Source organism: Aythya marila (assembly GCF_965140915.1).
Source record: "Aythya marila genome assembly, chromosome: 7".
Taxonomy (NCBI): Eukaryota; Metazoa; Chordata; class Aves; order Anseriformes; family Anatidae; genus Aythya; species Aythya marila.
In genome coordinates, this window is record NC_139048.1 from 11,189,841 (window position 1) to 11,217,626 (window position 27,786).

Genomic DNA, 27,786 nt, shown 5'->3' on the forward strand with positions numbered 1-27,786 from the left:
CGGTGTGGGCAGGCACCCACAGCACTGCCCGCAGTAATGGACCAGTGCTCCCAAGGCCTGGAGCAGACCAATCCCCGCAGTCTGGATTCGGTGATCTGCTCTGGCTACCACTTGTAACAACACCCTGGAGAAGATATCTAGTGAGAGGGAGAGCTCAGCTCCTGGGGAAGAAATTGCTGATCCTTGAGAGGCAGCTAGAGCAGCAAAGATTTTTTTGCTGATAAACCACCGATGGAGAAGCCCTCCCTTCCCCACTTCCCATCTCAACTGCTGTCATTTAATTTGCAAAAGCTTGTCCCTGTCCCTATCAGCATTTATTTAAGTACATCTCTGCTGCGCCTGAGTGATTTATCTAAACATTGGCAGCTACTGTAAGTGACGGAACAGCAAAGCAGTGGCAGAGGAAGGAGTGGAGAGGTTGAAATGTGACTTCCCTCTTGTGAAATCAAGCACAGGTGACTGTTCCGAGCAACTCCAGTGTATTTACATCAGTCACAGGCAGAGAGAAAAAAAGAAGGCATTTCAGAGCCTGCTCAGACATTTGAGACCATTTAATTAATCAAATTAAAATATTTCCCCTTGGAGGACTATACATGCATGTATACACATGTGCATGCATTGCTGCTTCACTTTACACGTTTGCTCCCCATCCCTGGGTGGTGATTTTAATACATCAGGGCTTGGGAGCGGGTCTTAGGGCTTTGAACTGATGGTAATCAGATGTGTGCGTGAGTGTAAAAGTTGGAATAAGTCCTCCTGGAGTGTGTGTGTGCGCTGTGCATGTCAGAGAGAGGCAGCGAGCAGCCAATCGCTCAAGAAACACACGCGGGGCGTCCTGATGGGGTGGCTGCAGGAGGAGTGTGATGCACAAGCGGCCAAGTGAGAGCGAGCAGAGAGAGAGCGAGCGGGAGAGGAGCGAGCTGCGACTTCCACAGAGGCAGCCGGGAGGAATCACCAGCCGGGATTTGCTCCTCTCTCTCTCCCTCTCTCTCTGACTTCAATTCAGCTCCTCCCCCGTGTGGTTGTGGCTTTCCCTTCCATCAAAAGCCTGATCAGCAACGCCAGTCTTGAGGAAAAAAAAAAAAAAAAAAAAAGAAAGAAAGAAAGAAAAAGAAAAAAAAAAAAAGAGAGAAGGAAAAAAAAAAAAAGAGAGAGAGAGAGAGAAAAAGAAAAAAGTACAAAAGAAGAAAAAGAAAACAAGAAAAAAAAATCAGGGAGAAGAAAACAGTCTCCCTCCCCCTGGCTGCATCAAACACAGCAGAGTCTGAAACTTTATGGAGTTCTTGCTGTGTTTACCTCGCGGTGGGTAAATCAGCAGCACCCTGCTCGCTCGCTCCTTCCTGCTCTTTCTCCCTCGCACTCATCAGCAGTCAGCAGCGATGGAAAAAGTTGCTGGCTGGTACCCAGCCTGGCACGTTGCTCTCCTGTACTGGACATGGCTTTTCCTCTTCACTTTTGGCTTTACCGGTGCAGAAATAACTTGCAGATCCTGCCATTCCCAGGTGAAGCCGCAGCATCAACATCCGCAGCAGGGATTACTAATGCATTTGAGGACCGACAGAGGAGAAAAGGAGCAGAGGAGGTTCCCGGGGGAGAAGGGAGGTGAGAGAGGGCAAGGGGCCGGGATGGATGCGGAGGATGCCGGGCTGCAAGCGCCCTTCGACCCTGTCCTCTCGGGGGCCAAAATCGGCGGCTGGGAGACCCGGACCTTGACGAGGGAGCCCGAGAAAGTGGCCGGGGAGAGCCGGCCCGGAGAGGCGGCGGCTCCAGCGGGGGACCATCGCCGCCGGGGCCGGGGCTCGGGCCGGCGGCGGCGGGGCCGCAGCCCCCGGGGCACCGCGGGGCCAGGCGGAGCCGCGGGGAGGGAGCCGGGGGGCTCCGGCGCCGCCCGCTTCGGGCTGGAGGAGCTGCGGCTGGGCAGCACCACCTTCGCCCTCACCGGCGACTCGGCGCACAACCAAGCCATGGTGCACTGGTCCGGCCACAACAGCAGCGTGAGTACCGGCTCGGCGGGGCTGGGGGCGGCGGGGCTGGGTTTTGACTTGTTTCCCACCCCCATCCCTTCTTTTGTTTTCTTTTTTTTTTTTTTTTTTTTTTTTTTCCGGGTGGGGTGGGATGGAGGAAGAGGAGGAGGGGGCTGCTGGGTTTTTCTTCTTTAGGGGGGATTTTGCTCAGTTCCCGGGCGCCGCAGATTGGCTTCGCTTAGCAGTGTGCAGTGGGGCAGAAGTGCCTCAAAAGGACCATTCTTCTGGAGCAAAAAACTTTCCGCCGCCCGCCCGCTGAGCACAGCCCCCTCCAACCCCCTTCTCCATCACCCTGGAGGCAGAGAGGGATAAACCACTACTACCACCCACGGCGGGGAGGGGAAAGGCCGGTCTGGGGGAGACCCATCCCTTGCACCCCACCTGCACCCCAGGGTAACCCCTGCTAGGAGCTAGGGAGGCTCTGATGGGAGGGAAGGGGGCCTGGGAAAACTCCTGCTGCTGCTGCTCCCCTTCCTCCTGGCCCTTGGGCCCATGTCAGCCCAGGGCTTGGCCCCATGCCGTGCTGGTGGTGAGATGTTGGCTGGCTCAGGACTTCATCTCCGAGGTGCCTCCGTGCAGGGATCAAAAATGTTTTTTCACCCCTTGTCACCAAGGTGTTAAAATGAGGCAGTTCTTGTCTCCTCCCCGTGACCTGGACCTTTCTCACGAGTAGTGACAGAACGGCTCTGACATGAGCCAAGCAGAATGAAATCAGGCAGAGAAATAGGGGACAGGTTTCCAGGCTGGAGCAATAGTCGTGGCATCAAAGTTACCAAGTTAACTTGAGCCCTGTGGCTCTCCAGCCTGTTTTGTGGAGGTAACCTGGAGCCATTGGGCTGGGGCTTGGGTTAAGCAGGGCGAGTTGCCTGGCTTGCTTTCTGCCTGCCCTTAACTCTGCTCCTGGGCTAGCAGAAGCAGGGGGATCCAGCTGCCTGAATGCTCCAACTACTGTCACAGCTTCTGCAAGACAGCAAGCAGAATGCTAATAAGAGGGACAGGGATGCCAGCGTGACTTCTTGTTGGCCCATACAGCTTCCTGGGAGAAAGGGGAACTTGGGCTCCTCTCCTCTGGGGTGTCTGCAGCTATAAAGCCAGAAGATTTCTGGCTGCCTGGCACAAACCCTTTGCCTGCCTTTCAGCTTTTAGTACTGGGAGTCTGGTAACATTTAGAAATAAGTCTGATCATTATGAATTCTTGTTGGTATAGATTGTATTAAGGCATAACAGTCACCCCATTTAGAATTAACATGGACGTCATAAGCACCTCGCTGTGGGGTTCAGACCTAGTTAATTGAGACGTGGTTTTATGGGCTCATCAGGAGCTTTTTAATCAGTTAATTGACAGAGGAATACTTGTTATCTCCATTTTGAAGGACTTTCCCCTTTCTTCCCAGCTCAGCTAGCCTCTCTCTTACATAGTCGTGGTAACAGAAATTGCCTTGTAGGAACTCTGGTCTTTTCATACAAATTGAATTGAGGCTGACACTGGTTTAAAGAGACCCATTTGCTAAGAAAAAGCTGCTGATATAAAAACTCACACAGCAAGCATCAATTTTCCTGCTCTTTTAATACAAGGATGTTTCATACCTACATTTATCAAGGCATTATTATTTTTTGTGCTTTTTATTATACATGTGCCTAGGCACACACACATATATATATATATAAAAGTATGTATGTTTCTGCCCTCTGTGGTAGTATGAACTATTAATACTAAGGATGGATTTACTTGCTGAGCGTGTTGGTGTAGAAATGTTTCCAGGGAGCTGTAGGGAAATGTGCTGCTGCTGCTGTCCTGCCCAAAGAGCCCTGGGTGGTAGTGTGTTTGGGGACGTCACACTCCCACCTTGCTGCTGGGCACCCTGGCAGCACTGTGCTAGCTTGTGCTGTGGCTGCACCCCCATCACAGCACTTAATGAAGCTGGGCCCAGCAGGAGCTGGATGCACGACAGGTTTATCTATGCTCAGCTGAAGCAACAGTGTTAGCTCAGTAGGTATTCAACGTGGCGCTGACCCAGGGTGTCTGCAGGGAGCTTTGGGGCACTCATCTGTGAAGGAGCTGGGAGCGGGAGGTAGGTTAGGATGAAGTGTTTCCTTTCGTGTGCAACGTGTATAATCCTGCCTGTACGGGGGTGGCAGAGGATCCCGTGGTAATGTTTGCAAGGGATGCTGTGTAACCCCAGCGCCCTGGCCGCACTCCAGCAGCAGTAGCTGCCAGCTTCCTGCCTGTGTTTCCCCACCATGGCAGGTGGATGCAGCACACCTCATTTTCATTCTAATGGGCTCTGCATGTGCTGCTGTTAAACAGCTTTTGCCTTTCACCCAGGCATAGGGGCACTATGGAGATGATCATAGTTTGCAGCATCTGTGTGAGTAACAGAAAAAGCCAAAACAAAAGGCAAAACCATCTGAGCTCCCTTTAGATGAAAAAAGCTTGAAAATTAAAGCACTGCCACCACTAATCTACTTATTTTTTTTTAAGTATTATTATTATTTATTTTTATTTTTAATATACCTGATTCTGCCAACCTCAGTCTGGTTCCCTGTATCCATATTTTGGTGGTGCCTTGGATACAATTTCAGTGCTTCTGATGGAGGGGAAAGGACCCCTGAAAACATCCCTGACTGCTGTAAGAGACTGCATTTACCACTTCTCTGGGGCCAGGCTGTGGTGTACCATTTCACCAATGGCATCCTGCTCTGAGGCTGGACTTGCTGTATGCTTGGCCACAGGTGCAGCAAAGGAAATAAGTAGTGGTCTGAGGCATCCACACATAAGTCCACTGACATAAATAGTCTTACCCCAGCAATCCTTTGGGGCCCATCAGTGACTGTAGGTACTCCCCAGACAGCTCACCCTCCAGCACAATATCCATGCTGTCCACCTGACAGCGGTGCTTGGAACAGCATGCAGTTTTGTGAGGAAAATGCTTTGGCACGGTGGAGACCCCAGGTCTTTGGCAGTGTCTAGCTCACACCTGAAGGGACACACTTCAGGTGCACCCTGGTCCCTCCTGTCTGTCTTGGCTCGTTCACCAGTGCTCTCAATATATGCTCTCCAGAGGACAGCACAGGTGTAGGGAAACTGGATTGTCAGAAGACTGATGAGAATGAAGCTGGGAATGTATCCAGTGTTGTACAAAAATGCAAACAGTCCTCAGGCTTTCTCTGACTCCAGTGGAGGTGAGACCACACAGGCCAGCTGGCATGGTCTGGCATCTCCACAGACCTGAACTCTTTCAGCCTGCAAAACAGAATAGAGTGGCTGCAGATAAATTGGGTGCTGGAAATAGTCTTTAGCTTGTACTAAGTCCCAGACTGTCTGGGAATGATCCAGGAGGGTGTTAACTGGCCCATGTTAGTACCATTGCTTAATTTACTTACATCTTAAAAGTCTTTCTACTAGCCTCCATAAAAATCGGAGTATTAGACACTATCAGATAAAACCTTCTTCAAACATCAGCTACAAGACACACAAGTGAGATCTCCCAGCTACTTGCACCTCTGAGGAATTTCATCATCATTGTGGAAGCTGGCAGGTTTCCTAGCTCGCAGAGATATCAAGCGTGCTTCCTGATCTGGTATATCCAAACACTGTAGATTTGAATTCCCCATAGCCCCCTTAATGCTGTGCTACAGAGTAGGAGAAAACAGCTAGCAGAAATTTCTGTGTGGAGCTGAAAGAGATTTGATTTTAACAGAGAAGCAACTCTCAAGGAAACATCCATTATGATCTTTTGGGATAGAGATGCTTCTCAGAGCTTCTAAGAAACCAAGACTGCTTTTGTCCTAGGCTGGCTCAGAGTGAGATTAGTGCCTTACTTATTCGTTTGAAATGTACCCTGGAGAAAGAGCAAAAAAATGGAGGTCATAAAGTAAGAGAATACGAGGAGGAGCCTTGATGCTACAGCTTGTGCTATAATGTGGTTCTGTGAAGGAAAGCAGCATGGGCTTCTCATTCCCCTTACAAGGCAGTCTACTGTTGCCTTGCTCTGGCGAGAATTTGCCCTCCTGGGCTGGACTCTGGTTTAGATCTCAAAGTGGCAAAGAATGTGAGAATGTGTCCTGCTGTATGCCTAGGGTTTGGCTTTTGCATAGTCACTCAGCACTTACCTTCTGTAGCCTTGGATATCTTTAAGTAGTAGTTTCAAACTTCTGTGTTTTATGTTGCTGGAAGGGTAGAGCTGAGCTTCTCTTAGGACTTCCATAGCAGAAGATCCTCAACAGGCTGTTGGAGATGGGGAATGGACCAGATGCAAAGTAACCTGACAAGGCAATTTTTATATTCCATCCATAGTAGGAAATCAATATGACTGATGGGTCCAGTGCAGCATGAAGCCTGCAAGGTCATTGTTGCTGTTGTCATGTGATTACTCTATAAAGCAGGGGAAGAGTTAAGTCTCCTATGCGAAAGCTTTTAGACAAGACAAAACTCTACATTAGGTATTACTTGCAAAATTTTACTTGATGTTGTTGGTAGGACAAACTGATCACAGGTAAAACAATAATAATGCATCTATATATTTCTAATGCACTATATTTGTTCCCGTGCAAAGTCATTGTGAATAACCTGATGTTGCTTTCATTTGAAACATTCAAACCTATTTATAAATTAAGAACTTAAGGAACAGTACAGGGCTGTAGCAGATATTGCATCCTACTGCCCTAAACTGATCAAACTGTGTCATATAAACAGTTGGGTTTCCTTCCCTCCTATTGCTTTCCTCCTTTCTGGATGGCTGTTCCAATTCTAATTCTTCTGGTTGTTGGAAACTTCCCTCTGATTTCTATTCTAATATTGCCATTGGGCATTTTAGATATGTTTTTTTTTTTTTTTTTTTTTTTTTTTTCATTTGTCTTTGTGCTTTTTAATTAAAGCTATTTTCCCTTCCTGGCACTTACGCCCCCTGGAATTATTTTACAGGCAGTGCTTGTATTCCTTTTCAGCCTCTAGTTTGCTAAATCAAGCAAGCACTGCTCTTTCTTTATCTGCTTGTAAGACAGATTGTGGAAAATGAACTGTGAATTTCTAGGAGTCAGGTTCCCCAGAGCTTGAATTTGAATCAGATTTTTGCTTTTGATGAAGAGAATTCCATGTGGATGATAATGAATGTATTCACTTTTACCAGTGAGACAGAAAAGGACAGTAAAGGCATGGCAAAATTATCTGTGAATGCCAGCATTCCTCTGCTCTGACCAGAATGTGGAATCGATCAAAATGTCACTTCTCACTCTGAGACTTCTTTGCTCAGCTGCTGTGCTCATGCATCTGGCTGTAGTTAGTGCTCTCTCCTTCTCTTGCTGGCAGAGCTGTGGCTCCAATGTGAAATTACCAGAGATAGATGAAGAACCTGCCAACATTGTCCTGCCAGTGACCAGCATTATGTTGTATAACACCACAATAGCCCATTGCTCCCTTCCACCCGTAGTGATTGCATTATTATAAAGGAGGAGTTTTAAGGAAATTAATACAAGTGTGGAGCCCAGATCCAGCTGAGTGGTGAAACCCATGGTGAGGAATGACCCTGTTGTCAGCCGCTTTGCATTTAGATTGGTTCCTAAGGTGTGGGAAACAGGTCCCCCCCCCAAAAAGATTCATTTAAGTAGGATGCCTGCATTAAAATGCTTCAGTGAAATATAATGTGTATTTCTTATATATTACAACAATATGTAATAGTATTAGCAGTATAATGCACCAGATGCTGAGAGGCTTTCAGGCTAATCTCTTGCTGGAGCTAATGAGACTATATTTAGGAAGAGATGAGTAAAAGTGGGGAAACAAACATTAGGATTTAAACTGGAAAGAATCAGGTCAAATTAAAGTATTATTAAAAATCCCATGTTTCAAACTGTGTTTCTCTATCAATCATAAAATAATTTATATCCATTCAAAAATATGAAGCCTCCTTTAAAAAGAAAACACAAACCCTCAGTAAGAGGAAACACCAAAAAAATTCACTGTAACTTTAAACTGGGCTTTTATTTTTTTCAGCTTTTTTTTTTTTTTTTTTTTTTTTTTTTAATTGGGGAAAAATACACCAATAGCCAAAGTATTTCTTTCTTCTATGTTGCAATCCATCTCTAGGTATATTTCTTGACTGTATAAGACGTAGGCTTTTCATATACAGAAAATGAAATAAAATACGTGGGAAATGGTAGCCACGCTTCAAGAGAAAGCAGTGGGTGAAAGAGAATTTGTGAGAACTAGAAGAAAAGCTTGTCGTTGTCTGAATCTGGTCTCTGTAAAAGTGTTTGAGCGATGGTGAGGAGTTTCCACCCAGACTGACAAGTGGGATATGCAAATCCCATCATGAGGGAAGATTAAGGAGAATAATGGAAGAGCTCTGACAGTTGCAGCTGGCATTCATGCAATATCAAGAGGCTATAAACTGTATAAAGCAATGAGGTTATAGTTTTCAATCTTCCTAATAATGTACTTTATAATAGAAAAGGGTTTTCTTCCTTTCCTCCTGTTTTTGAATAAGTATTATTTTTTTTATTATTTCTCTGACCTGGCAATCATGATAAGGTCTAACCAGAGGGGGAAGCAAGGAAGCCAGAAGTCATCATCTCATTCTGGGGAGTTAGGGACCTTGCTGACCCATTCTGCTGTAATGCAGCTTTACATATGAAGGGCTACTTAGGCCTTGGACAGTCTTGCATCCAGTAAGTAGGAAGTTTCTTAATATGCCAGACTGAACACAACTGTCATGTGCACAGCTCCAGTGAGTTGAGTGAAATGGCCCCATCAAATATCTTTCCCTCCGGAAAATGCTGTAGCTTGGACTGAACATTTCAAAGGTTCATACTAATTTTTTTTTTTTTTCTTTTTTCTCCAAAGCTCCTGATAAACAGCAAAAATATTGAAAAGAAATATAGCTTTTTTTTTTTTTTTTTATTGTCTTGTTTCCGGGAAGCATTTTAAAATATGGATTTCCATTTTTTTATTCGATGTTTAAAAATGATCCAGCGATATAAAAAGTCTTGGTTTTGTCCCACACAGAGGCATTTAGTGACATTTGTGATGACCTAGCCTCTAGCTGCTGCTACACAGAACAAGGGTGTCCTGTGGGTCCTGCATCCTACCTGATCCCCAGTTCTGGGAGTTGTAGAACATCACAAATTACCATATTTTCCTTTATTTGAAAAACTGATATTATCCTAAAACATGTTTGTGCTGGATGCTGTTCATCCAGACCAAGGCTACGCGCAAGTTTTCATTTTATATGAGGAGAAAAAAAACACAGACTGACACAAGGCACTTCTTTTCTCTCCGTTTTTTCATATCTGGCCAGCAAACCAAAAAATCAATGACTCCCGCAGCTCTAATTGACATTTCTATGTTAAATTAAAATGTGCCTTGATTCCAATTCAAATGGCAGCATTGGGTGATAGACTAATTATTTTGGAATTTTAAATGCGTGTTAAAGTTGATGCAGTAAAATGATTTTTGTGCCATTTGCATTTTTTGGCTGTCCATCTTAAATCAAACAACAGTGAACATGAGAGCCCTTAATCTCTAATTCTCAGTGCTGGTAACACAATAACACTTTTACTTGGTATCGCACTTTCTCTCCTTTGGGAACATAAAAGGAAAGTACTTTGAGAAGGAACAAGATATTTTAGGATATGTCCTAAAACATGATTATTTTAGAGGCTCTCCAAGAACTTAATTTAGCCTCACATCATGTTCTTAAATAAGGGATTGATGTTCTTCCATGATAACACAACAGGACTCAAAGCTGCCTCTGAACTTTTCCCCTTCGCGCTGCCATGCCAGGGACATGCCAAGGGCAGGTTTGGGCTGAGCTGTTGCTGACATGGGGTGAGCAGGGAGGAGCTGAGGAAAGAGGTAGAGATTTAGGTGTGTAGTGGGGAGAAGGTGGGAATAGGTAGACCTATTTCTGCTGCCATAGAGGGATGTCAGTGCCAAAGTTCAGCTGTGGGCAAAACCCCACTGTGTGAGCAGCTTGCACTGGGGCAGGGTCTCCTGTGCTGTGGTGAGGGGCAGAAACACTTCTGCAGGGGCAGAAAGATGAAGGAAGTCACAGATTGTGTGAATTTTCTTTTCCTTGAAGGAAAACTCAGAGCGAGCCCAAATGTAACACCTCAAGCAAGCAATGGAATGGTGGGACTGACCCATGTTGTGTTGCTGGGCAATGTGGTGATGAACCTCAAGGCAGGATGAGGAGAATGCAAAGACCACATAAGACAGCAAATTACAGGATAACAGCAAACCTCACCTGCTTTTATCCCCGAAGATGAAGTCCTCAAAAATGATGATGATGACTATTTATTTATTTATTTATTTAGCCACATAATATTGCATTCCCTAATGCAGAAGCAGAAAAACAAGACAGATACTCTTGGACCAGCCAAGCTGGCAGAAATACCAAAGTCATAAAGATATGGCTGGTGCTTGGAGAGGGCAGCTGAAATGCATTTATCAAAGTGGTTTGCAGACTACCAACAAGAGTAATAGTCCAGTGCCCTGTGTATCACTCCTTAGCAGACCTCATAACCTAAGAGCCCATCTGTGGAGTCTTTCATGCTTTGTGGAGATATATTAAATCAAGAGATGAAGGAAGAGATGGAAGGCAATGATTTGCAGTTGTCATTTCAAGGCAAGCATTTTCCCAAGACATGAAAAAGCTGAGGATTTTGGGTGGAAAGTGACAACACATGAGAAGCTCTTAAAGTAAAGGTACAGCATTGGGTCTCCACTCAGTGTCAATGCTCACATCCTATTTGTATTGCCACTTTAGCTGGTGATTATTGAAAGATAACAGTGCCATGAGCTCTTGAAGATCTTTCACAGGCAGCCCTTTGGTAGGAAGTGAAAAGCTGTTTTCAAAAATCTTGGATTATTTAGATAACCCAACAGAGACATCCTATTTCTTTCCCCAAATGTTTCTCTTCCTCCTGTTTCTTCTCAACTCCCTCACTACATTCAAAGTTGAGAAAATAATTCAAGATAAATATTTTATATAACAAATAACAAATCTCTTCATAAATTGTCCCTGCTCAATGTGTGTGTGTGTGAAGTATTCTTGAAATTCCTGACTCAAAAAGCAGATGGAAATTCCATGGCAATGTGGGACTGGACCTCATTTAGTCATTTGGAATAGTCTTTGCATTGAATATTTTCATTTCACATCTAAGGTGTATTTTCAGTATCTGAAAGAGGTCATATGGTCCCTTTCTTTCTGTTTGTGTGACTGGGTCAGTATAAACCTTTATGAACAGCTATAATATTCCCTCCCCTGGCCAAGAATGTGGCCTATACCTCTTACTGAATGGTTTCTGAAAAATTCTACTGCATCTTCAAATGAATATTCAGGGACTTTATTTTTGAAGAACTTACCAATGCATAAGTGTAAATATTTTTCTGGGGTAAAAATCATACTTATTGTGAAACTCAAGCTTTATGTGCCAGAGAATATGAACTGAAAATTTAATTTGCTTTCTGTTGAATTTTAACTCATGTTTCCAAGAAAAAAAGAAAAGTTAGTTTTCTGTAGACAAAAAAGTTTCAAATTAATCATTATTGGAAACAAAATCAAACTATGGAAATGATTATCTGCAAATCAAAGTTAGGGCTTACTTTGATTACATGAAACAATAGATTTTTTTATTGGAGAGGCTAAACAGGTTAGAAAAAGTACATCAGCAAAACAGCAGATGCATTAACCTTAACACCAGAAAATATAGGTCTGTGGTGAAATATCCCTAGTTAGAGGAGTTTGGGGGATAATTATTCCTTGAGCTGTTTTTTGTTTTTTGGATAAGGATCACACCATGGGAAGGGACTGCACTACACCTCCTCCACTTCATTTGTGTGTGTTTCCACATCTCCCTAGATACATTAAGGGGGACGGAGGCTGGGCTAGAGATACGAAGAATATAGATCTGTGTTTAGCTTGGATCCAGTGACTTAGCATCTCTACAGAAGAGCCACTGAAATTTAGTAATAACTACCTAGGCTACTGTAACCCAAAGAAGGTTTGATGCAGATCTGCAGTGCTGGTACAGCTGGTTCTCCTTTTGTCTTCATTTAAATGACAAAGGACTGTTTAATTGTACAGCTTCTGAAAAACAACATGAAACAAAACTAACCAAAGCATTCTTGAGCTCATCTTTTGGATGGAAAACTCCCACGTTCAGTGTGGCCTTCCATTTTATTGTCAGTTTTTATAAATTAACATTTTTTTTTTCAAAAACCTTGAAAAACTCCTCATCCTTCCCCCCCCCCAAAAAAAAAAGAAAAAAAAAAAACACAAAAAAACAAATATATTTTAAAGTCATTCGATGCAACAAAAGTGGCTGATTCCAGCAGTCTCTAACCACAGGCTGCGCCCTTGGCTTCGAGCCCAGCAGGGCCCTGCTATCCCACCTGCAATGGAGGAAGCTGGGTTTTGGACACGAGTGGGAGCTGGAGCAGGGAGCCCAGCTCTGCGTTAATGTTCTGTGGGCTGGGGTCCTGCCATCTCTTCCTCCTCCACCACAACTCTAGGTTCTGAAATCACTGAAATCCCTGTTATCTTCATCATGCTGCAGGCTGGGATCTGTCAGATAGGCTCAGCAGCTCCCAAGCTTCCCTCCCATGGGAACAAGAGTTCTTCTTCTTCCTCCCTGCAAACCCCACAGTGCTTTGTCCTCCTCCTCCTCCTCTCCAGCCACCCACAGCCCTGCCTGTTGATGCTGTTGCCTGGAGACCTGCCTGTGATGGACAGCTCAGAGGGAAGCGATGATTAAACAACCTGAGCTGCCATCTGAAAGCAGCGATCGTTATTGTAATGTGACAAGTGGTGACAGTTGAGACAGCAACACATTCGGAGTGAGATTCCTTATAAAAAAAATAAAAAATAAATAAACACACAAGGAAAGTGCTGCACACACCTGTGTGTAGGCGTGCGAGTTCTGATGCTTTCTCTTGATGCAGAAGGACAAGGGGTGGCACGTGCTTCTTCTTTTTAATGAAAAATGAACATAACCCTAACAATTTTCCTGATGAACAGTCCAGCTCACTAGCCAACACAGCTTGCATTGACAGTGTCAAACATCTGGTGGGCCAAGGCAGCAATTAAATGGGGATGCTGCATCTGCAAGTGTTAACGAGGGGTGGCTCTGCACAGCATCATTGTCCTCTGAGCTGCAGAGAGGCCATCAGCCCCTTGCTGACTGCCAGCAGGAATATCCTATGTAGAGAGAGCAATAAGTTGACGGTTGGGCATGAAGCTGGTGGTATTGCCGCATCAACCTGATGTGTCTCCTCCTGTCTTCCTGTCGGATGAGGTTCAAGGGTGAGTTCAGCATGGATAGGAAATGGATGTGGCTGTATTAAAATAGAGGTTAGTTCAGGGGATTGTGCATCACATCTTCCAGCATCAACTGGGACACTCCTGCCTTGTTAGCTTTCATTCACATCCAGGTTACATTTCATGTTAAGAGCCCTAGCTTTGTTTCAGAGAAAATCTGAAATTTCTCCTAGTTTTACTTGTCTCAAATTCTATACCATCTTCCCTGTTGGTGCTGCTTGTGATTAAGTAGGTGCACTTTACTGCCTATTAGTGAAGGATTCTCAGGTTGGCAAAGATTATTTTTTTTCTCTTTGATTTGTGTAATCTGCCAGCATTTTCTGATATAGATGAATGAAAAGTGTTATAGAAGTGTATTGTCATGGCTGCTGAACAGGGACTGGGCCATCTGGGTTTGTGTAGAGGACCACAGATTAACATTCAAATGCCACAGCTTTTTGGAGAAATGCAATCTGAAAGAATTCTTGCAGAGGAAACTTGAAAACATGACCAGATGTCCTGGTAAACCAGGACACTAAGAAGAAAATGTTCACTACTAGTTGGGAAACCTTAAGAAGGACTTGAACTTGGAGGATTAAAACTACTTTTGTGGGGAGGAGTGGGGAGCAGTGCTTGAAAGAAGGTAGTTCTGCAAACACTGGCTAGGAGCTCTCTGGATTTAGTCATTAAAGTTTCCTTAAGACCCAGGTCCCAGTCTCTATTTTTACCCTTTTAGGGAAGTGTTCCTAGAAAGAATATTGTTTCCTTCTTTCCCCAGCTCCCTTTGACTTTGCTCCTTCTAATGTAGCACAGCATTAGCTGGATTTGCCCTGAACTGGGATTGCAATAAACTACTAAAATAGCTAAGGAGCTGCTGGAAAAAAAAACAAAAAAACACATCTGAGATGTGGAAAAATTCAGCATCCCCACACTACAGCTATGTGAACCAATTTTGCTACCCTTCTTTTTTATTTATTTATTATTTATTTATTTACATATTTTTAAAGAAAAATCCTCTCTCTCTCTCTTTTTTTTTTTTTTTTTCCCCTTGTTTTTAAGTGTAACGGGCTAGAGGACTTAGCTGTTGTCACTGTTCAAAACTCAGTGTAATGCTAATGCTTACCTTCCTGACTTTCCTGTGCATACATTATGTAGATACTCACAAGATTCAGTGGAGCAAATAACATATTCATGCTGATGGTTTGTCTGATTTGTGAATAAATTTGGAGAGAGGATATGAATGTTCTCGATGCTCCCCACTTGCTTCTCAGTCTCCCCTTAGTTTTATTCCAAATTGGAACTGATAATACTTCTTCTGTTCTGTCCTCCTTGGGTACTGGTATCTTTCAGCCCTCCTCAGGGAAATGGCACGGTCTTGACAAGATCATTACATATGTATTTTCACCACAAAGAACAACAGTGGGGGCAAGGTACAGCTTCAGTGCAGGTAAACATTGCCATTCTCTAAAAGCAGATTTATTTAAAGATATTCTGATGTTTCTTTGAACTTTTTAAGTGATGTTAAGTGTAGTGAGTATTTCTAGGAAATGTTTTGCTCTGGATTATCTGCCTATGCTTTGATGGTTGTTCATGTCCTTTAAAAATTGCTGTCAATGCCTGTGTTTAGTACAGCAGCACTGATTTTCTTCAATGTTATTCAAGTTCTTAAGGTAGATCTATAAGTAAGGCATCTGATTGATGGCTTTAAAGGGAAATAAGAAAACAAAACCCAAACTGCTTTACAGAGATCCTTCCAAAAAAAGCTAGGAAATCACCTGTGCTCCTGTCAGCCTGAAAGAGAATGAAACATGCACACACAAACACAAAAAGAAAATAATTTCATCTTCTGCTCTGTCCTTTCCATATCTCCATTACACCTGGCACCATCTCAAAATAAAAGAGCTGAGAAAGAATGTTAAGTCTGTGTCTGTGCTCCTTTTCTGCTCACGTATATCACTTTCACTCAGACGAAGCCAAGAGTTGCTTTGTGGCAAACAGAAGGAGAATCCATCTCTACTCCTTTCTAAAGCTGAGCTATTGAAATACCCAGCTGAAAGAGTCCTTTCTGGGAATGTTTGACACAGTAGAATTTGGTAAGAAACAAACCTTTATGAACAAGTAGAGGAGAGAGATACCTTGAGAAATTTTATGAGGAGCAGAGAATATAGTACAAAAGAAACAGCATCTCATTATGAAATGTTACTTGGGAAACCTGTATTTAATCCTCCATAGAGAAAGCTTTTTGTTTAAATAAGAGTATACTATATAATTCAACATATGGTGATCTTTGCTGAAGAGAGTTCAGAGGAAAGGAAAGATGTCTATAATTTGGTGGTCCTTCTTAAATATTTAGAATTGTATGGTTGACATCTGAACTTGGATGATACGATATAAATAAAATTTTAACCCCTTAGTAAATTTCTCTTTCTAATAAGATACTCAGATTGTCCGCAAATACAAATCACATTATGCAGTAGCAGTGCTAGAAAATACTTCATGGTAGAAATACCTGATATAATGAAGTATGAGAATTTAATGCAATAACATCAGTCCTTCATAATAAGGACAAAAGAATATAGGCAGATGACATACACTTTTAAACATTCACCTTCTGTCTTGAGTTTACAAAGGACAGATGATGTCAGTAAAGTGAAAACACCACTGAAACACATAGAGCATTAAACGCAAGTACTAGAGCCACTTGGGCAAAGAATGTCAACAGAAGAAAAAGAAAATATAGAAATGAGAAAATATTGTCAAAATCAGACAATTTCTTGGAGGTATGTCATTTTCAGTGACATTTGCAACACTAAAATATCAACCAAAATTGCCTGCATTATGGTAGTGTCAAAAACTGTACTGAGAAACATTCCCAGTTGATTTGCACTTTGGCACGAAGATTATGACAAAATATCAATGCTATGTCACGGACACATCTTTTATAGTGAATCTATAAGAATACATGGAGTATACGGGACACTATGTGATAATTAACCTCATTCCCTGGAGGTGTAAAAGTTCTTTGCTCCTCTTTATTCTTCCAGCTTTCCTTCCTGAAATGCACTTCTCCCCACTGGAGAGATTTTCTTTGCAGCTGTCTTCTTTTTTGTGCGTCTCCTTAGTTGCATGGTGGATGTCACTAGAGGATTTTTGCTGATGGTAACGAGTTCTTTGGGCAGAGGTTACTTCACTGAGGTGAGTAGACAGTAGTAACAAAGGCGATACAACCTTTTACTTTCTATGACAGTACTTGTAAGGTACGTTCTGTTATCAAAAGGAAGTGACTTGGTGCTACTGATTAACAGCTGAAACAGGCTTATTGCTATTCATTTTCATGGGAAATTTCATTGTCTTCTTGCTTGGGAAAGAAACCAGACACCATCCCATCTGAATCCCTTACAGAATAGAAAATCATAGAATCATAGAATGGCTTGGGTTGGAAGGGACCTTAAAAATCGTCTAATTCCATCCCCCCTGCCATAGACAGCAATGCCATCCACTAACGAGATCAGATTGGTGAAAGACCCATCCAACCTGGCCTTGAACACCTCCAGGGATGGGCCACCCACAACTTCTTTTGTCAACATGTTCCAGTGCCTCACTACCCTTACAGTGAGTAAATCTACCTTATAAGGAGTCCTTCTCCATTCTTTTTATAAGACCCCTGTAAGTATTGAAAAGCCACCATGAGGTTTCCCCAGATCCTTCTTTTCTCCAGGCTGAACATCCCCAGCTCTCTCAGCCTCTCTTTGTAGGAGAGGTGCTCCAGCTCTCTGATCATCTTCATAGCCCTCCTCTGTACCTGTTCTAACAACCCCACATCTTGTGCTGGGGGCTCCAAACCTGGATGCAGCACTCCAGGTGGGGCCTCACAAAGGCAGAGTAGAGGGGGGACAATCCCCTCCCTCCACCTGCTGGTAACCCCTCTTTTGAGGCAGGCCAGGATGCAGTTGGCCTTCTGGGCTGCAAGCGTGCACTGCTGGCACATGTTGAACCTTTCACCCATCAGAACCCCCAAGTCCTTCTCTGCAGGGCTGCTCTCAATGAGTTCTTCTCCCAGTCTGTAATCCTGTCTGGAATTGCTCCAACCCAGGTGCAGTAGCTTGCAATTGTTACAAGCAAGCCAGCAAGCAAGCAAGCAAACAAACAAACAAGCAAAAAAAAAAACCACTATCCCCAGCTACAGAGGCTTATCCATTAGGCTACTCACAAAAAGCTGGATGCTGACAGATTCAGACAGAGAATGTAGCTTGAAAGGTGTTTTTTAGAAGAATTGCAACATTTTCCACTTCCTGTAAAATGATCCTCATTGGCTGCTATACTGTTAGAGGGAAGGTAACTTTAATATCATTGCTTTTTGTTCCTAACACAGACTCAAGTTTACTCAGGATGGAAAGTCAAAAATGTGGCAGCTCAGTGCAGCTTAGCTAGCTGAAAACTCAAGGGAAGAATAGATTGCAAGGGAAATATCTGAAGATTCAAAGAACTGATTTTCACTCTTCTGACCCCTTTCACTGCTGAGCAGATTGACAACTGAGATCGTAAGGAATGTGGCTTACACCCAAGCAGGAGCCCTCCTAAAGGTGTTAATCATTGACCTTGTTTTTCCATGCAGAACAAAGAGATGTCATCTCCCTGATAACTACAAATCCTGTACAATAATCCTTTTACAGCACTGAAATGCTGTAAAGACAAATACTTGATTCTTGTCTCAAAGAACTGACAGTGTCACAGTTAGCCATGATCTGGGAGGCAGCTGTAGCCACTCCACTGCAGACTTACAAGGAATGCTCTGGATGGATTTACACAGAAGTTGGCTAATTTGATTGCAGTTGTGCAGGAGGTATATGGTAACTGGTTGTTCCTCAAATGTATGAACAGGCAACAAGAAGCAGTAGGAATATAAGGTTTACAAACACATTGATTAATTGATCCTTTGACCCATAGTTTTTTGTTGTTGTTGTTTGTTTGTTTGTTTTGTTTTGTTTTGATTTAACTAATAATTTTCTAAAATGGAAATAATAAAAAGAGAATACAAACAGGAACAAACACTCAAAGTAATGGGCACTGGTGGTGGGGCATGATAAGAAGCACCTGAAGTTCAGGAGGGTCAGCTGGCTGCAATTCTCTGCCTTGCCAAGTGGAAGGAATAAGTGATTTAGGAAAGGAAGAGATAAGAGGAGGTGAAGCACAAGGGTAAGAGTTTTTTTTTTGTGTGTGTGTGTGTATTTTTTTATATATATATATATATATATATATATATATATATATATTTTTTTTTTCCTGAGACTGTATGAAATCTTAAGTTGTCTAATGAAGAAAAAACTTTCTAGTAATTTAGTGAAGAAGCTGATTTGTAGTTGTTGTCAGTAAGTTTTGAAGAAACTGATTGGAATTAAAGAGTTGAGTGACCAAAACAACTGAGGAAAATGCTGTCTGAAGTGTTTCAAACCAGTCAGGAGATGCTAAGGAAGGAATATGTCCTAAGCAGGTAGGAAGCCTCTGTTGTGGGGAGTGGTAACTGGAGAATGAGAGAAAGCTTGGCTAAATTTTGGGTGAGGTTGGGAAGGTGGTGTGTGAAGATGTTGCTTGGAAAGCTTGTGGAATTGAGTAGCAAAGTGAAATTGCTGATATAGCAGAAACACATGATAGTGTTGGGAAGTCAGGGTGGAGGAAAAATATTCTTGAGAAGTGTAAGAGTGGGAAATAGAAAAGGAAGAGACAATGCAGAGGCTGAGAACTGAGGTAATTTAATTGGAGTGATTATTTTTTTTTTTTTTTGGGGGGGGAGGGTTAGTTTCAGAATTGTCTGACAAGAGATTTTAAGGGTGAAAGAACCCTTCGCTAGTCAAAATGCTTATATTTTAATTTATTTCAAAAAGAAGAACCTGAACTTCTGAGGACTATGGATTTTCTATTGGGGATTTTGAACTTAAATGCTATGGAAGTATGGGCTGGTAACAAAGACAAAAAGAGGAAAAGAAACAGGTTTATAGTAAAGAAACCTGGTTATGCATTGATAAGTTCCATGTTGCTTGTGAAACTCAGCCCAAGTTGCTGAATTGGAAAGAGATAGATTGCCAGATATCAACATTGACTGACAAAATTAATAGCTGGGAGACATACACAGTTGCTGGAGGGTGGGACATAAATGCAAGAGCTTACCTAGAACTAGTTTTCTGTGCTGCAAGCCCTCCTGCATGTGCTGTGCAATTTGTTCTCAGCATCTTGGAATGAAAGTCATCTCTCACTCTGCCACCACCTGTGGAGGTTTGACATGAGCCAGCAAGCAAGTTGCCTGATGCATCTGTTTTAACTGTATTTCAGTGCTTAGAGTTTTAACTATAATACGTGAACAAGGCCCTCATAAAAGACATACGTAATTACACACATTGGTATGGAGACATTTTGCCAGAAGAGATGTATTTTATTTGCTTTCTTGAATTTGGCAGGGGATGGCCTTACTGTTTGTAGTGGTACAAGTTCTTATAGCTCAGAAATGAATGAAATAAGTGAGACTACAAAAGGCTGTAGCCTGGTGACTTCTTATTATTTAGAAGGATGGTATAAACAGAACGGAAGGCCTTTAGTCCCTCCTGTATCTTTGTGGAAAAGCTATTAGGAACAAGGGATTCCCCAGGTCTCAGTGGGGAGTTTTGATGGTTCATTTTTGCCTTTTGAGCATGTAGCCTTGAAAGTGAGCTCTCCTACAGCAGTGATGAAATCACAGTGGAATATTTGCTGCTCAACCTGGACTTGAGACTGAGAACCCAGGTACAGGAGGTTGTAACTCATCAGTTGATGAGTAGCAATGTCATAAGCACTCTTGGCTTGAAGCAGACCTGGAGTAACTGTATATACCTTAACTTGTGCTGAGAGGCATTTAAATACTCTTCAAAGGTGAGGAGCCCTCATGTGGACAGTTGTCACAGACCAGTTTATGTGTGGAAGCTCCTTCAGTGGTCATAGTGTGAGATACTTCATTTAAATGCTCAGATTTTCCAGTTGAAGTTTTCACAAGTCTGCCTACAGAAGTTTGTGTTAAGATACTGATACTTGTGCCTTTTTTTTTTTTTTTAAGTTGTTGTTGGCAGCATGTAACAAAGGGTTGATTTTAAATGTGTTGGTATCTTATAAAAGCAAAAAGAGTCAGCTTCTAGCACCTGATACCCAACAGCATCTCATCTCAAGGGAACTGGCAGTTTCTGGCTTCACCAGAAATCATAACCCTCCTTACCCTCCTTATCAACTGCTGATTTTCTCTGGTTTCTCTGAGAGGTGGTTTCTTCCATTCCCATTGACTTTTTTTTTTTTTTTCCAGTATTCCACCCCATTCATCTGTGTAACTTCTCTAACTTGTGAAAGTGAAATACAGCTTGGCTTGTTTCCCTTGAGGATCTGCCAATGCCCAAATTAACCCACAAATATCTTCTTTCTAGCCAATGTTTTGGCAGGAGACCTTCTGTCTTCATACTGCATATTGCCTTCTGGAGAGTAGAATGGACAGATCTCGCATTACTGTTCATAGTTCATTTTAGATTCTTAAATATGAATTTTCAGGTTAAAAGGTTTTTTTTTCACATCTCGTACAATAGAAACTATTCAAAATTAAACAAAACACTAAACAAAAAAACTGTACCTAGATGTTTTTTTTTTTTTTTTTTAAGTGGATCTTTACGGGGGACGCATTTGGCTCACTCTGGTTTAGTGTAGTCAAGTCTTCAGCACGTTCCAGTGCTTTGAAAGTCAGCATGCATGGTTGCTTGGTGTATGATAAGATAATGATGGACAGGTGATAGCTTCTAAGCCGACCCTTTTTCTTGTTACACCAGCACCACCTGCCTTAGTGCCACAAGACAAAAGGTATCAACATCCCATGCAGAAGACTGACAAATCTCTTCTTAGAAGGTGAACGAGATGAAGCTGCCAGTCTAGCATAGTTAAAAAACAGCAGTTGCATGAGCCAAAGTGTTGTGTGCTCAGTGGCGCAACTACTCTAAATATCTCAGCTGTAATAATCATTTGTCTGCTTATAGCTGATCTACTGGGAAAGCTTATGGTATAGAGCTGTGCTCTGTAGATATAGCAGGAAGTATTAGCTACACTGCCAACATAAGCTCTAGGACTGACCTGTAACACATTTTCAGAAACAAATTGATTTGGCTTTTATTTCTTTTCTAGATATTGAGATTCTAAAATTTCAACTACTATTTGCCATTGGAAAGATGAGTATGAGAAGATTTATTTTTTTTGTAATTCTGACCATGTTGGAATAAAGGGACCATCTTGATGGAAGTCTGGGATGCTGTATTAAGGTGCCAGGCTTCTTTTAGTCATCCTATTCAGGTTAGAAACTGACTTCTTAAAGACAAGAGTTGGAAATTTTCCTGCATTTTAATCCAATTCAGCATTCCTAGTCTTCTTAAACGAATCTGAACTGTTTGCTTTTGAGTAGAAAAACATTTCAAAATGTGTGGGAGAAGTGCTTATTCCCAGGTCAGTCCTAGCCTCCTAGTTCAAACCTACTATCAAAGTGAAATGCTTTAGCAATCTTATTATGCAAAAGTGGGATGCCAAGAGAACCAGGCAGAAGTCTTGAGAAGACTCTTCCAGTTGTTTCTGCTGCTAAATAACATTGCTCCTGGTGAGTGTATAAGCAGAATGCAGGTCTGTTTGTAAAGCTGCAGCTAGCTGCAACCTGCTGTTGACACCACTTCTGTTCCCTTGCACAGAAGGTAAATTGTAGCCAGGATGAAATATTTTGCTAATTAAAAAACATTAAATGATCTCCATCTACCTTCTCCCCAATGTACAATGCAATTGAATTATCATTAGAGCTTGTACAAAACCTTTGATAACAATGGAGCTATTTGTATTAAATTCAGCCTTAGTTTTCTTATTCCACCAAGTCCCATCATTGTGTTGGTTGTACTTTGAAGTCATAGCAAGCTTCCCTCTACTACTATTCACCAGATTTATTTCATCCCCAACACATAGCTTCTAAATTCTTGTTAAATTTGTTTCTGAGCAAAAAGACTAAAGCCAGTCTCTCCTAAATGAAAGACATGAGACAGTTATGGTTGCATTCATTTATTTGTATCTATTTTCTGTATCTAGAGAGCTATTATGCATGCAGTACTAGAAAATAATAATACTAATAAAAAACAATAATTCTCCCTAGGTTTGCTGTCAATAGCAACAGTCTAAAGAGAACTCAAGCCTGGAGAGAGTGTGATATTGTGATGTTTCTGTTCTTCTGCTAAACTTTAATGTTGGTTCTGTTTTGTGTTGTGTGGTTTTTTTTTGTTTTTTTTTTTTTTTTTGGATGCAAAAGTACATTGAAGAGATGGAGAGCACCTAAAGGGACCTGCTCAGTCCATGAAGCCAGGTCTCTTTGTGGCATGAATAGGATCATTCCATTCTTCCTCATATGTTTTCAATAGGGATATACCAATGTTCAAACCAGTGTGATTTAGAGAGCTGCTTTGAAGGTGTGGTACTTCGTGGGAGCTCTACCTCCTCTTGGCCCTCCTGTCTTCTCTTTCCTCTACAAAACCCTTTCCTGGATCATGGACTTCTACAACAGCTGAAGTTTTAGCTCTCAGTCTTAAAGTGGGGCTGGAACAGGTGTTCAAGAGCTTAGAGAGAAGTTTGACTGAACTTGGTGTGTGAAAGTGTTTGTAAAGCTGCTGTAGGTTTCCCTGTAATGCTGGAGAGTGTGGATTATGCTGTAGGATGGTACTGCTGCCTCTATTCCTTCCAGATATCACAGATTTTGCTAGCTTCTAAGAGCTGACCTTCTTCTAAGAAGAAATTAAGTCTTGTTGCTGGTACTGAGAATTAGATCATGGTCAGCACTAGTAATGAACTTCATGTTTGTCTAGGCTAGGTGGTTGGCCTGTTTCAGAAAGATTTTTTTTTTCCAACATAGATGAATAAAAACCTACAGAATCCTACGTTCAGTGCAAAGCCTGGTTATTTGAAACCACTACCTCTGTATTATCCTCTTCTGAAAACTGTGTGCGGAAGAGCTGGGCAGGTGGAATTAGTTTTTCTCTGATAAAAGCAGATTAATTTTAACACTGGCTAAAATTGCATCCATTTTTTCTTAGTAAATGAACCATAAGACACATTGTCAGAAGTGAGCCTTCCATAATGACTGTGGTTAATATTTTAGAGCTATTTTCTCTGTGGATCAGAGCTTAGACTCAAGCATGTGAAAATCAGCAATATGTGCTCTACATTAGCTTGATTTCTATTCATTTGCAGTTCAACAGTATTTTTCCCTTCCCCCATGCTAATTTCAAAATACTTCTGAGTTTTGGTCAGACAACAAGAGTTTTGCATCTGATTTCATCCCTAGGTATATTCATGCTTATTTTGGGAGAGCTGCCTTTTAGGCAGAAGAAAGGTAAGACAGTTTATGAGTTTGTGAGTCTAAGCTGAGGCTTGGGATATCTCAATTCAACTATCCTCTTTGTTGCAGAGCTCCCGACTGCTCCCCAGAAAATTTCTGTGCCTTGTGGTGACTCAGTTTCCTGATTTGTAGCATCTGTGTTTAAATCCTAGTCCTGCTTCCCATGGGATCCTTGAATTTAAATCTCTTCAAAGCCTGCAGTGCACTGAAAGACTTTGCTGATAAGACCTGAAGGTGAAGAGAGGAAGATCTCATAGTACTCAATGGCAAAGTATCTGTTCTATTTATATGTAACTTTTTCCAAAGACTCATTTTAGATGTTACTTCTACTCCCTTGATTTTTTCCTCTAAGCATGACAGTCTGCTTGAATAGAGCTCAGCAAGAAGCATTAATTTTAACTCATTGAGCTGTCCATTGAACTAGATAAGGCCTAATTTCTGCAGCAGGTATTTCCATAAAGTTCATATAAGTGATTGCTCCCACTGTCTTGACCTGTTGTCTTTCCTTGCTGGTGCAAACAAAGGATGAGGCTTGTGAACAAAAGAAAAGGTAGGACTGTGTTGTTTTTAAGGGGTGGTTGAGATTTCCATGCAACTGTGCCTTTGGATTGTTGTGGCTAGATAAGTTCTAGAGCCTGAGCATTGCCTGTGGGAGGGAGAGGAGCTTATTGAACATAACTCTTCCACAGATATTTCTCTTTAGATGTAGATTTTGTGGTGTATTTAATAAAGAAGCATCCTTACTTGCTGAAGGACAGCTAGTTGGGTTTTGCAAATACAAATTCCTGTGGTGCAATACCAAGGTGTGTGTTCTGACTGTCTGGATCTACTGGGCTTTGCTTTTTCCTTTACATTTCCAACATACTAGATGGTTCATTAGTTTTTCATTTCCCTCATCCAGTCCAAGGAACATCAGGATGAGCTACGAAGTGCTGAATGTATTCTTATTGGGTAGGGAAGACCCAGGGTCTGTATATCTCAAGATTATATCCTTTTCTTAAACAGGCACCAGGTGAGGGATGATTTTGTCATCCCCCTGTGCATTTTCAGTAAGGTTGGACGACACCAAGGGATTTGGCCAAAGGCTACTAGCCCTGCTTTGCCTGGAGAAAATTTGAATGACTAAATGCAGCCTCTAGTTTCTACGTGCTTCATAGTGATGTGTTTTGCCTGGATCTTTCTCACTTTCCTGAAGGAAAATACTACACTTCAGGCCTTGGCATCTCTACTATTAAAACCTCATCTGTGTTTGACAGCTGGGGCTTCCCATTACTTTCTTCTCTTAATACATAAACCAGAGCAACCAAGTAAAGTATACAGTTCTTAAAAACGACTTGACCTTGCCATTCTTCCTTAACATCTGCTTCAGCACTGTACAGGGTCTGGAACAACTGAATTAGCCCTTGTTGCTGAAACAGATGTAGCTGAGAAATTACAGCAGGAGTATTAAAGTTGTAAGACAACCACTTGGCAATATAAGTTCAGACAAATTATGCTGTGAATATAGGATAATGGCCTGAGCCTAGTGTGAGAAGTGATCAGTGCAGCAGCCTTAATGTGCTTTAGAAATAAAAATTGGGCACAGCTGAGGTAATAGTTTTCCTAAGAGCTCCTGCAACAAAGTTGTTAATATTGCAATTATTCTCAATAAAGTAGTTTTCTTCTACTTGTACATTTTGTCTTGCTTTTTGCACAAATCAGGAAAATGAATTTCTTTATTATCCAGTTCCTAGACCCTTGTGTAGATTTTTAACACCTTGAAGTATATTTAACCATATTCTTGTTTATTAAATTGAAGAGGAAAAACAATCAGAAAAAGTTGGAAAATAATGCCAATGTGAGTGGCAACATGATTGCCAACAGTATACTGTTCTCCTGACTTTTAACCAGAACACTAAGCAACTGTTCTTTCTACAGCTTGAGTTATATTCATTCCAGAAGAGTGGCAGAAGATGAAAACTTTCATTCCTGCTGGTTTTCCTTCTGAAAAATCAGTACTTTTTTTTTTTTTTTTTTTTTTTTTACCACAAAGCTCTAATACTTTTCATCCTTACACAAGTACAGAAAAAGGTGCTGCAAAGATTCATGTAACATTTCAGGAATGTAACATTTAATGAAATGAGATTAAAAGGCATTGGTAGTGCAGCTGAGGCAAGCCAGAATTCTAATTTCACTTTTTTTTTTTTAATGGGAATCCCCAGGGTTCCTGCTGGGGCTCTGCTCTTTGCTTTCTCTGCCCTATTTCACCACTCTATCTCACTGCAGCATAGCCACAGAAGAAACCCACCTTATTTATGAATAGAAAGAAATTATCAGTACTTTTTCTGAAAGAAATTATCAGCACCATCTATTGGGGAAGGAGAGGAATTGTTTTTTTTAGATTTGAATATGCAAAACCTTGACTTTTTTTGTTTGGATTTCTATAAATTCACTTTAAGGTGAAAATATGCCTGGACAACCTGCTTGTTTTTAATGTATAGCAGCCTGGAAGCAGTGCTTGGGGGAATGTGACTTGTTTTTAAAAGTACATTCAAGAAATGCATTGAACCATTTAAAAGGGGGCAAGCAGACAAAGATTCAAATGTCAAAATGGTGCCTTGGCCATGGCAGGTTCTGTCACATCAATAGGACAAGGGCAACAGTGAAGAAACAATTTACAGCCAAGGAGATAGAGGCACTTCTAATGCCTTGAGTCAATCTAAACTAGCGTGTCTGAGAAATTTGGGTGGAGAATGAGATATTTGACCTTCTTGATTTTTTTTTTTTTTTTCAAGAACAAATGTAACTTTCTAGCTTGAAGAAAATGAAGGGGGATTATTTTTATTACACAGAAGACTAACTGCGAGGCAAAGCTTGTGTTTGGAGAGTATCCATGTTTAACATCTGAAGTCATTTAAGGACAAGCATGGTTTTGATCAGTAATGACTCCTGCTGATTATATTAGTGGCCTTCCTAGCATGCTTTAGGAAACAGTCAATTAAAATTAGGGAGTTTTAAATTAAAAGTAAATTAGGGAGAAAACATGCGTAGACCCTAGTGAGACATCCAGTATGATGTTATTTCCTAACTCACTTATTCTGCTATATTATGGAATTCTCCCTGTTTCTCTGAAGCTCTCAGCCATTGCATTTTTTTCTTGTTCCCCTTCGTATTATAACACAGGTATTCTTGGTTTTCCTGCCCTCTTCCTTCAATAACAAATAATTTCTTGCTAGGAACACCATGCCCACAGGTCAAGGTTCAAATCCCATTACTGATAAGCAAAGACACAAAAAGAACACAGCAGGTGAAGTTCTCTTAAATCAACAATGTCTGTTTCCTGCTGGAGGGGAAAGCTGTATATAGCCTGATGGATCAAGATCTGTTTTATTGCTGGTTTTAAGTGGGTTGCCCTATAATATTTGTTGGAGAGTGCTTAAATGTTTCTAATCTGTCCATTTAATAACCTTCCCTTAATGCATAGCATAATTATATTTAGATCTTACACACTCATTTGCTGTTCTGCCAACACAATATTTTAATTTTCCCTGTGATGAAGGCAGTGCAAACATCTACTTAGAAACAAAAGTCCTGTACTTTTGTAGTCCCTTGGTAAATAAGCAACAAACTTTTATGTCATGGTCAGATGATTGCTACTTATCGAATCAATGTTTTACCAAATTGAGATTCTAAAGGTAATTTAATCAGTAAAAGCTTAGCTTATAAAAAATTGGACAATTACTATCTTAGGCTCTCTGGATAGCTGTTGTCTAGCTATTTGAGTGACCTAAATACTTGCTATCATAAATTCTTATTTCATTAGCTTACTCTCAATGATAGGTGATAACTAGATTTGAGATAATTAACTGCCTAATTTTCAGTGACTGTTACACAGCTAGATGAAGGCCATTCTGAGAGAACAGGTGTCTCAGATACAAGGGAAAGGAGAATACAGCTGTATTACCTTTGGGAATGTGGACTTCTTATAGACATGAAAGGGTTATCAAGGCCTCTGCAGATAGTGTCAGCTGGACAGCTTCAGCTTTGATCCTGCAGGCTACAGGGAACT

General features: G+C 41.6%; 1 protein-coding gene across 3 annotated transcripts in view; it reads left to right on the plus strand.

Moving 5' to 3' along the window:
- Positions 1-1,168: 1,168 nt before the first annotated feature.
- The window catches only part of SORCS1 (sortilin related VPS10 domain containing receptor 1), a 286,519-nt gene continuing 259,901 nt past the window's right edge, over positions 1,169-27,786 (plus strand). For all 3 annotated transcript variants that reach the window (XM_082765411.1, XM_082765413.1, XM_082765412.1), the window contains exon 1: positions 1,169-1,994. In XM_082765411.1, coding sequence (XP_082621537.1) covers positions 1,380-1,994 — 615 coding nt within the window. In that variant the 5' untranslated portion in view covers positions 1,169-1,379. The remainder of the gene's footprint in view (positions 1,995-27,786) is intronic.